The sequence below is a fragment of the Thermobia domestica genome, chromosome 3 (assembly GCF_964235325.1).
Source record: "Thermobia domestica chromosome 3, izTheDome1.hap1.1, whole genome shotgun sequence".
Taxonomy (NCBI): Eukaryota; Metazoa; Arthropoda; class Insecta; order Zygentoma; family Lepismatidae; genus Thermobia; species Thermobia domestica.
Genome location: NC_137456.1, coordinates 351,905,839 through 351,917,924, shown reverse-complemented (window position 1 = coordinate 351,917,924; position 12,086 = coordinate 351,905,839). Strand labels below are relative to the sequence as shown.

Sequence of the window (12,086 nt, the reverse complement as noted above, 5' to 3'; positions counted from 1 at the left end):
ATATGTAGAGAACCGGCAGGCTCTGTTGGTCACAAATTCGTTGGTTTCGAGTCACAACGTGAGGTGTGTTCGAACAGGAGTCGGAAAACCAATCAACGGTGCCGACAGTTTGTAGTCACTTCTCGGGTCACCGTGCGCCACGGAGAGGCTTCCGTTTGAGATCTCTGGGTATATCCTCATCTCCTGAATCTGCTGCGGAATTATATGCCACACACTACCCATGAAACTACAGACATCCAGCAGGATCCTCACAAGAAATTACGAGAACGGGCTCTGAAGCACGGATTGTTTATTTGTGGGTCGTGTATCTCCGGTGACCGACGGGCTCCTCGGGCATTGTGGAAGATACGCTAGTTTCCGAATATGTAAACCCTGGTGTCACATTTGAAGTTGTTCTAGTGCCGGAGCTCAAAACGGCCAGACACTGCTTATCGCTCTCGGCTATTTCGTTCCATGTGTCATCTGAGCTTCGTTTGGTTCTACTAGTAACCCATTCCTGAGCTTAGTTGTGATATCTAGCAGTAGTGTGTTATGCAGGAGACTTCAATTTATTCCCTCACTCACACACACACACACTCGCACACACACACACACACACACACACACACACACACGCACAAACACACCACACACATAAAATCCAAGCTCAGCTGACGCTTGGCTCGAAATAGTTGAGAGCGATCAGCGGTTTCTGGACGTTATGAGCTCCGGCACTGGAACAACTTTAAATGCGACATAGCGATTTGCATATTCGGAAACTGTCTACACTTTCTCCTCATAGCCACGTTGCCCGAGAGGCCTGTCGGTTACCGGAGATACGCGCCCCCACAAGTAAACAATACGTGCTTCTGGGCTGGTTTTCGTCACCTCTTGTGAGGATCCTGGTGGATGTCTGTGCTTTCATGGGAAATATGTGGTATGGAATTACGCACCAGAGTCAGAAGATGAGGATAGACCCAAAGATCTCCACTGGAATCCTCTCCGGTGGCGCACGATGACCCTAGAAGTGACTACAAACTGTCAGGACCGTCGATCGCTTTTTCGACTCTTGTTCAAACATACCTTACTTTGCGACAATCGAAACCAACGTATTCGTGATCTACGGAGTCTACTAGTTCTCTATATACCCATATCGACCATGGTACTTACCGGTCAAGAATGTAGGGAACCAGTGGAAATGTCCTTTCAATAATACAAAGGCTGCAAGCCGTTCCAGTGTGAGGCCGTGTGAGAACATTTCAAACACAAAACAACTTTCCTAAGTTCAAACCTAGCTCTAGAAATAATAATAGCAATAAACATGTTGAAATGTAAAACTAATATTGTAATTAGTACTCTAATTTTAGGTCACTCTGAATGATGAGAAAGAAAGAAAGAGCATAATTTTGAAAGCAAAAGATTTCAACGTACTAGGTTTACCTGAGAATGTCACGCCTTCTGGGATTGTATATGTTACGGCGCCTGGTAAGTTTTATCTTAATTTAATATATATATATATATAATTCCATCTTTTCGATTTATAAAGGGGGAAAATTAGCCATTTCGAATGTTTTCAACAGTACATAACCTTATTTCAGATTCAGGTTTGTTAGAAGACTTAAAGACTATATTCAGAAATAATTTTACATGTGGTTAACGTTAAACTAGGATTTCTCTAATGCATGATTATACATTCCCTATTCTAATATTATTCATGACTTTTATCGGAAGATACAAGCAACGGCCTTTCCGGAGGATTGTCCAAATAAATTATGAGAAAAAAGTGTTTAATATTTTCTCTTTGTGTTCTACTAATGTGTTTGGACAATCCTATTGATAGGTCCTAGCTTGCCTCTATAGAAAAAGGCATCAGTTGTGGACAGGGGAGCCGGAAGAAATTTTTTTCGGTGGGGCCCATCTCCATGGTTGCTATTTTACGTCTGGTATTTAATATACGTGCTTTGCTATATTACGTATACATTTTCGTGAGCCAGGGGTCAGGTTCCTGCACCCTACTGGCTCCCATGATTGTGGATAATTAAACTGTTCCTCAATATGTAAATTATAATCAACTGTTAATCAAATGCTTATTACGACGTTAAACCGTTAATCAAATGCTTAGTACGATGTTAATCAGGCTCAAAAAAAATTCCTGCACATAGCTGTGAAGTTTGGGAAGACGATAGCTACAAACATAGGTACAAATTCAATAAATCTTAGGCATTTCCTTCGCTACATATTTTGTGTCATTTTAATTTGTTTTGATACAGTATACGTTTAGTTCATAGTAATTCTAGTGTAAGTAGTTATTAATAGTGGTTATAAGAGTTAGACGTAACGCTAGAAATAGCACAAATATATCAATAGAAAGATAGTCTATAATAAATAAAGTTTTGTGTTACTTTCATTTAGTTTGATACAGTATACGTTTCCTTAATAGTAATGGTAGCAGCCGTAAAAGTGAAAGGAAACGCGGTGGGACGTCGTTCTCCCACTTCCGAAAATATCTATGGCGTTCTCTCCACTTCCTAAAATTTACAATGGGTAAAGAGAGGTACGGGAAATGATGTGATGGCATATACACTTTTCATATCTACTTTCACCCCTGAATGGTAGTGAAAGTAGTTAGTAATAGTGGTTATAAGTATTAGAGGTAACGGTGGTAATAACATACAGTGAAGTATTCATACACCGACTGCAAGCTATGATTAAATGCCTGTAGTTCCGTATTTGTTGAAGATAGAACATTGAAACAAAGGGTACTGCATTCTTCATTAATTTCTTTATTATTTACAAAACAAACGTTCCGGGAATGCGAAAACATAGACGAATTATGGCAAAGGAAACAAAAATGAACATGGTTTTAACGTGTCAAAAGTATTCGTGCGCTAAAACTAAAGACAAAGACGTCCAGCTGCTCGAGTTGTTTTCACATAGAACGCCCTCTGGCGGTTTGCAAAGCTAAACATGACCACAGGCCAGCGAAATATCATTCAAGTTCAAAGAGTGATTCAAGACGGAAGACGTAATGGGTCAAAAAGGGACGGAGACAGCGAAGATGCAGAAAGCAAAATGGTTATGAGTAGGGTTCGGAAGTTGAAGACCTAAAAATTGCATAAAAAGGACTTATAAAAAGACCTAAAAGTATCATTTTTTAAAAAGAGAACCTAAAAACTCGGCAAAAAGACGTAAAAATAAGACCCAATTTAATTAGAATTACATATTTAATGAATATCATGCTCAAGAAATACAAGCTTCTCGTAGGTTAAAGGTCTGTCCTTCTTCCACAAACTGAAGTACAAACTAAAATAAGAAAACTTCCCCACCCTTACCTCCCTTGCTGGAGGACATTGTTACTCCTCGTTATCTGGCTTGTGATTGTTGCAGATCTAGTCTTATCAGTCAACTCGTGGAGGAATGTCTTATATTTTGAATTTTCTTTATTAAAGGAAATATATTTAAGAGGTGGTGGTGATTCGAGTTAATAGCCAATAAATTTATTGTCGAAAGATGAAGTGCAAAAACGAACGTTAAGACCTATGAAAAGCTTTTAAAAGAGTCTAATAAAGTAAAAAACGCCGAAACAGGCAAAAAAGGACAAATAAAATTCACCATTTTCTGTCCTACAAGGACCCAAAATGAACATAAATTATGTTAAGCCTCACCCTCTGGCACTCGTAAAAGAGAGGATTTTTCCTCAACTTCCGGGCTCTAGTTATGAGGCTTCATAACAACCTACCATTGCCTGCAAATCCTTACGGAAGATTCAAGAGATTATCAGAAGACCACGTTCGACCGTGCAGTCAATCATGGATCGATACTGCGAAACAAACACAGTTAAAAACATGCCGCGAAGTGGACGTCCATGGAAGATCTTTGGAAGATGTGAATGCTGCTGAATGAAATTAAGAAGAACCCAAGAATCAGTGCTCCGCAGATGATGGAAGAAGCAACCAAATCATGTATGTTAGTTTCGGAAAGCATTGTGAGTCGTACATACAACAAACAAGGAAACAATGGGCATGTTGCTCGAAAGATTTTTTTCTGGGATGAATAGGAAGAAGCGGCTCCGATTTGCAAAAAAGCTTACTTAAATAAAGGTGTGGCTTTCTGGGGAAAAAGTGATATTCTCAGACAATAGTAAATTTAATGTGTTTGGTTCCGACGGTAGACAAATAGTGTGGCGGAAGCCGAATACAGAGATGGACCTGAAAAATCTGTGGCAAACCGTCAAGCATTGAGGTAAAGGAGCGCTAGTTTGGAGGTGCATGAGCGCTTCGGGAATGGGGAAGTTGACAATTATCGACGGTATTATAGACCAGCATGTGTACATTGACATCTTGAAGAAAATCTACGTCCTAATGTTGATCAAATGCGCTTTGCAAGACCACTTTATATTTCAACAGGACAATGATCCCAAACACATAGCACACATGCAAAGCTCTGGTTACTATACAATGTGCCATAGCAACTGGCCACTCCTCCTCAATCACCTGGCCTTAATCCGATGGAGTTTATAGCATTTAGTTGGAAAGAAACTCCGCAAACGTGGCATTACAAGTAAACGTTCTTCACAAGCTGCACTTGAAGAGGAATGGGCTTCTATAACAGTCGAAGATACTCGACATTTGGTGCACTCAATGCCGAAGCGCCTTTTAGCTGTAATTAGCAGAGGTGGCCATTTTCGCGCTCATCTCTCTGGACTGGGATCGTACTCACTCGGGCTCGCGCTCGCCAGTCTCAACTGGACTCGCGATCACTAGCGCTCGCGATCACTTCTCTCAACTGGACTCGCACTCACTCGCGCTCGCACTCACTAATCTTAACTGGGCTTGCTCTCACTCGGGCTCGCGCTCATCTCTCTTGACTGGGCTCGCGCTCACTTGTCTTAAGTGGACTCGCGAACACTAGCGCTCGCAATCACTTCTCCCAACTGAGCTCGCGCTCACTGGCGCTCTCACTCACTGACCTTATCTGATCTCGCACTCACTCGGGCTCGCACTCACTTCTCTCCACTAGGCTTGCACTCGCCCGGGCTCGCGCTGACTCGCGCTTGCGCTTAGTTCTCTTAACTCAGCTCGCACTCACTCGGACTCTCGCTCACTTGGGCTCACGCTCTCTTTTCTCGACTGCGCTCGCGCTCGGGCTCAGTTCCCTCAGTTGGGCTCGCGCTCACGTATTTCATTGGGGCTCGAGCTCACTTGCACTCGGGCTCACTTCTCTGAGTTGGGCTCGCACTGACTTATTTCATTGAGGCTCGGGCTCAATTATTGAGCCCTAGCCCAGTTGAGCGCAAGAGCCATGCTCGCGAGCTTGTACATCTTAATGGGCTGATTAATGGCGTATGCCCCCTCCAATTTCAACCCCTGATGGAGTTGTTACAATTAATTGGAGTTTTGTAACTTTTCCTATTTTTGCGGCATCCCAAACTATTATCTAAATCGATCTTTGTTAAAATAATGTGAGTCACTTTTATACCGATTTTCATTGTTTCTGTTTGCAGAATCTACGTGGATAGAGCTATCATTTAGTTACAAAATACTCATAGAAATACCTGACATCTTAATACTAAACTTCGTTAAAACAGCTGCTTTAACAAAATGAACTAGTCCTACAAGTCATAGGTTGTTTATGCAGCTGAAATTTGAAATACTGTTGATTGATTAATTGATAATCTTTCACCGTCCCCTTTCATCAGCAAGGCTATATGAGACATGGACTTATAGTTTTAACGTGGAATCTGAACCACTGTCGTTCAATACTTTCCCACAGGAAATCGATCATCAAAGTCACACGTGCTAGCCACTAGACCAGTGGGAGGGCTTATAATACTGTTGTCCAATGATTTTTACTAGGAATAAATTATAGGTTATTTTTTTATCGTTTAGTCAGCGTAACGAAGATGTCCAAATTACAGTATGATATACTGATTGTGAATGTGATAATGCAAGTATTAAACCATTGTGTGGTCCACAATCCAGTATACACCTTCTGAACCCCTGTCACCAAGGCATTCAAAGTGAAAGTGTTAGTGCTCTGAAGAATGTTAACCCTCCCCCCGTCTCATCCCCATTGTTAAGAAACCAACTATCCAACCCCGAGTCAGTGAAGCGGAAATCGACCTTGGCCGATGATAATTTTGTGCTCAGGACTGCATGAATTAGTAAGTACAACAAAATTAGTAAATCTCAGGTACTTTATGTTAAAAGTACACCTTCTCTTTCAAGTTTTATTGTATTGCCAAGCCTCGAGGCTCATTCATTGTCGTGCTCTGAAGATAATAGCTATGTATCCGAGACCACACTTCAAAACCTTACACTGAAGAAAAAGTGTACATGGCGTACGTAAAATCGTATGTTACATTTGTAAATCTTGTAGTTTTTGGGCTGCAAACGTACAAGTTAAAACGCTTGTTTTATAATACTTTCTGTAAATGTTCCATGTGTACGTACTTTCCGTATGAAACAATATGGGCGGTCAGGATCTCCTACAAATGGACGTATATAACATACATATATGTACAGGGCCGGATTTAAGGGTGAACCGATGCACGTGCACCGCCTTCGTTGTAAATATACACTATCTAAAATGAGAAACTAGCAGTGAGAATAGCAACACTTTCCGAAACTTTCTGCCGTCATGTTTCCGTTTGGAGATTAAAACAAAGAGGAGTTTTGCAAAAGCAATAGTTTAAGTTGATTTTCTGAATGTTGAAAGAAACGGATTCACCAAGCAAAGCAATATAACATTTGTCAAGTAGGAAGAGAGAAGAATTTTTCCTGCATATCGTTTGCGATCTTCTTTAAATGTCGCGGACATAAGCTCACCTATGTTAATGCAAAAGCGGACATAAGCTCACCACTAATAATATAATTGTGTTATAAGATAATTAATGCAATAAAGAATACCGGTACAATAATGATAACTTACTACATTTATATGTTAATTAATTTAATTGCAAAGGAAAATAAACCTGAATAAAATAAATAGAAGTAAGCAATGGAAAAATGGCAAACGGAAAATATGCCAAAAATGAAAACTAAACTTAGAATATTAATATGAAGTAGATTTTGAGTGTTAAAATATAAATTGAAAACGGATTTGGACAAACTGAAGAAAGCAATCCAACTCCCTCGCCTATGCTGAAACTTCCGGTGCAAGAAATTTTGCAGCACAGAAATATCGGAAAACGATTTGGGGAAAGACCTTCTTCTTCTTCTTCTTCTTCTTTTGCTATGCCTGAAAGTACCTGAGGTATATTTCATTTCGCTTTAGAAAAACGTATGATGGGTATAAAGAGGTATTAAAATCTAGACTTTGACTAGCAGTAGGCCTAATTCAGTAGAAAATAGAGCTATTAATGCTATATATCAGTTGTCAGATATAAAAATAAAATAATAAGGATGGTGCAGGGTTTAATGTATTAAACGTGGGCGGACTTTAAGGAACTTGAAATAAAATACTCCTGAATTTAAATCTGGGCTTTGACTACTAGTAGGCCTAGTTCCTCAATAGAAAATAGGCTATATGACTAACGCCATATAGGAGTTATCAGACATCAGAATAAAATATTAAGAGTGTTGCAGAGTTCAAGTCTTAAGGCTGTCATCACACTTGCAGACCAATACTCATCAAATAAATCTCTTTCTTATTTACTTACAATTTGTTAGATCAAAACAACTTATGAACCAAGAAAAACTTAGTGTTAGTAAATAAGAAAGATATTTGTTTGAGTGTTGGTCTGCAAGCACGACGGCAGCACAAAGAAGCAAGGCCTAAATATATCTGAGTATGATGATTTCGTAAAAAAAAAAGTCCTGTTAGCAAGCAAATTCTATTATGTAAGTATTCATGCCTAATCATGAAATTATTTTAATGCAGTTGGTGAATTGTCAGACTTATAACAAAAATTTGGTTCGAAAATTTCGAGGGCCAAAATTAGGCTTACTGTCGCCTATGCTTCACACATTAAACTTGCAACATCCCTATTTTATTCTGGTATCTGATAACTGCTATATGACATTAGTAGCTCCTATTTCTACCGAGTTATTTGGCCTATTTGTAATTGTAGTCAAAAGCTAGATTTTAATATCCAGGGCATTTTATTACAAGTTCCTCAAGGTCTGCCAATGTTTAATACAACGCAACTCCGCAACGTCCTTATTATTTTTTTTATTCCTGATAGATAAGTCATATAAGATAGTAGCTCCATTTTCTGCTTAGGAAGTAACTAACACCTGAATTTCAATATTCGGTGAATTTTATTACAAGTCCCACAAGGGAGCTTATGTTTGCTATCGGTGAGTTTTTGTTTATTGGAATTTAAAGAAGCTATAATTAAATAATACATAATTATTTCGCTCGACTTTTCTATGAACGCACAGCTTCATTAGTTGCTAGTAAATAAATTTCCTACTTCGCAAGGTCAAGTAGTTTCCTTACTCTATGATCTCACAAAAAAAATTAAAAGCTTGGGTCATTGAAGTTGTTACTAAAACAACAAAAACAAATACCTGCCTCAAACATATACCATCCTTTCATAATAACCATGAAAAAGTCGGTTATCTATCGAAAGGTGTTTGAAGTCCTCTGGACAAAGAAATGACAGCTCAGACCTCAAGAATGTGCTTTTTCTTTTTGTAAAGTTGTTTCATTCTTCCTTTGCAATCCTGTACATGGAATAAGTTTCCTTTTTTGGACTCTAAAGCAAATGAGTCCACGTGAGTATGAAGTGAGCGCGGGCTCGCACTCAATTTAACTCGCGGTCGCTCGGGCTCACGTTCACTTCTCTCAACTGAGCTTGCACTACCTCGGACTCGTGCTCACTTCCCTCAACTGGGCTTGCGCTTACTTGAGTTCGCGGTCACTTCTTCCAACTGGGCTCGTGCTCACTCGGGCTCGCGATCACTTCTCTGAACTGGGCTCGCGCTCATTTCTCTTAATTGGGCTCGCGATCACTCGGGTTCGCGATCGTTTCTGTTAACTAGGCTCACGATCACTCGGGCTCGCGATCATTTCCCTCAACTGGGCTCGCGCTCACTCGGGCTCGCGATCACTTCTCTGAACTGGGCTCGCGCTCGTTTCTCTTAACAGGGCTCGCGCTCGCACTCACTTCTCTCGATTAGATTCGCGCTCACTAATCTCAAGTGGGCTCGCGCTCACTTATTTCATTGGAGCTGGGGCTCACTCGGGCTCGCGCTCAATTATTGAGCCCGAGCTCGGTTGAACGTGAGTGCGAAGCTCACGAGCGTCGGGCTCGCGAGTTTGGACACCTATGGTAATTAGAGCCAAAGGCAGGGTACCCGACCAAGTATTGAATCATGCACAATCATATTCTTTCTGGACGTTTCATAAGTGTACGAATACTTTGACACATCAAAACCATGTTCATTTTTGTTTCTTTTGCCATTATTTGTCTATGTTTTTCCATTCAGGAACATTTATTTTTATAACAAAATACTTTGGTTTGTGTAATATTTACCTGTACCTTGGGCAGAAAGTACTCATACATATGCACTATACTTAGTAGAATGTTCATTTCTTATTAACAAAAGAAGAATGTTTTTAATATATGTAAGTGATTATTATGGGATAGTTGTTGATATGGACATGTTTTATGGTTACCTAGTCAGTGAGTTTGTGTACTTAACAGTTTTAAGAAAAGGATATTATAAGTTATATCAAATAATAAACCAGTTTAGCACCGTTCATAGACTTTGTCATTCTTGTTAAAAAGGTGAGATTAATGGTATTTAAATATCGAAGCTAATAATTTCATGCCAAAGAAATACTACCACTTCGGATTTTTATCTCAGCAAACAAACCAGGTTTACGACTATCTTTTTGATAAGATCGTTCGTTAAAAATTTTGGTTTACCTCACCCGGGACTTTGTAAATTCAATTCCCGAAGAAGAGTAAGGTTGAATTTACTTTTATACTACAGTTAATGAATACGAACTTAACCATATTGCGAAGTGGTAAAGTAATCATAAGAAAAATGGACAACGAAACAATGCAGCAGGAATCAAATACTAGTGACAAAGGTGAAACTAGTGTAACACCAGGATTGACATCGGAGGATCGAATCTTGTTAGCTTTACAGCGACAAATGATGCAGATGTCTACCGAGATAAAGCAGACCATGGAACAGAAGTTCAACGAATCTAACACGACCATGGAACAGAAGTTCAACGAAGCTAACAAACAAAATGAAGAATTAAGTAGACGAATGGAACAGAAGTTTGACGAAGCTAACAAGACCATGGAACAGAAGTTCAACGAATCTAACAAGACCATGGAACAGAAGATAGAACTGAGGTTTGACGAAGCTAACAAGCAATATGAAGAATTAAGTAGACGGATAGAACGGATAGAACAGAAATCAGATGAAACGAAACAGACAATTGTCCAGGTGGTGAACGACATATCCTCACAGTTCGAGGAAAAGTTAAAAAGGATATCCGATGATTGTCAAGAAAAGCACAATCACCAAAACCAAGAAATTAGTGCTGTAAAAAAAGATTTAGAAGTAATAGAATCTTCCATTAAACAGCAAAAGATCCAGGTCAGCAACAATTCTAAAAATATAGGTGTAAATACACAGTTATTAGCTACTATTCAGGAAGAGATTAGAACGTTACAGGCTAAAGACAACATTTACCGTAATAACTTGGGTAGTGATCGCTTTGAGTTGCCCCACTCACCAGAGATGAACTCGCCTTCGCCGGGGTCTGATGAGGATATTATACTAGAAGAAAGTTGTCCGAAGAGTACTGATGAGCGAAACGTAGATGGCGCGACGACACAGCACGTCATGGATAGGATCTATCACTCAACAAGAACAAGGAATGAGAAAAAGAAGGTAAAATTAAGTGTTAAAATGAGTGAAATTCGAGCTATGAGCAAATTCAGTGGTAAGTGTAATGAGAATGCTACTTCTTTCTTAGAGAAATTCCAAGACGAATGCAATATAATGTGTATCGATCGATCACAATATATGAAATTAATACCCCATGTATTACTCCCACCTTGTTCCTTATGGTTTAAAGCAATACGTGATCACATTAGTACATATGAGGAATTCAAAGCGGCATTGATCGCAAATTATGAAAATGACTTTTTGCTGGCAAATAGAGATGCCACCCTTAGAAATCAACACTTCAATCCTCGATTACATAAATCTGTTGTAGAGTTTGTTGTAAATGTCTACAACGAATTAAAGGTCGTTAATCCTTTGCAATCGGAATCGAGAATAATAGCATCGATTCGAAATTTGCTTCCATTTAAATTGCAACAGATCTTATTTTCCACACAGTGTATGAGTTTTAGCCATTTATTGATGCTTGTCCAATGCTACGAAACTCAATACCATGCCATGAATCCACAATCAGGAATGGGTAAAAATAAGAATAATTCAGATCATTTGGTGCCTGTTCGGAATTTAGATATCCGAAGTGTGAATGATATGAAACCTAACCTAAGCCGAGTATACTCTAGCAATCCAAGTAAGCAAAATAGGCAAAGTTATGTAGGGAATCCGCCTAACCTAACTAATCATGGTAATTATGATGTCAGATCACCCAACAGCAATAGATATAAAAATAATCGAAGTACTGAGCGAAATTCCAGAAATACAGCGAACTACGTGGATAGACGTAATTGGAGATCAAGAGATGGGACTTCATACCAAAATCAGAATCATGATGAAAGATATGTACAACATAATGTAGAACCTAATCATGATTGTGCGGTACAATGCACTTTATTAGATTCATATGCAAGTACGAATGTAACATGATTACCGTCAATGAAGTTAGGTTAAATTCATGTTAGTTGTAGATTCTTGTAAATTTTCATTTTAAAGTTTATGTGTTAATATCAATAATGAAAACGATTCTTAAAAATACTTGAAATGCTTAAATAGAGTTTTAGGTAGACTGGAAAATTAATTTTCAAATGATTTTTTTTTCTTTCTTGTTAATATGAGGAATTATAATTCGATTTATAATTAATTAAAAGCAAAGATTATTTATATTAGATTGATTTGTGTTGAAAATTTAATTGTCCAAGATTATGTTAAGAAGAAGATCTATTCTATAAAATTAAT

The 12,086-nt window shown here is 38.8% G+C and overlaps 1 protein-coding gene across 2 annotated transcripts in view; it reads left to right on the top strand.

The window, feature by feature from the left end:
- The window catches only part of LOC145682086 (uncharacterized), a 62,908-nt gene that overhangs the window by 29,563 nt on the left and 21,259 nt on the right, over positions 1–12,086 (top strand). For both annotated transcript variants that reach the window (XM_081753682.1, XM_081753681.1), the window contains one exon: positions 1,347–1,464. In XM_081753682.1, coding sequence (XP_081609808.1) covers positions 1,347–1,464 — 118 coding nt within the window. The remainder of the gene's footprint in view (positions 1–1,346; positions 1,465–12,086) is intronic.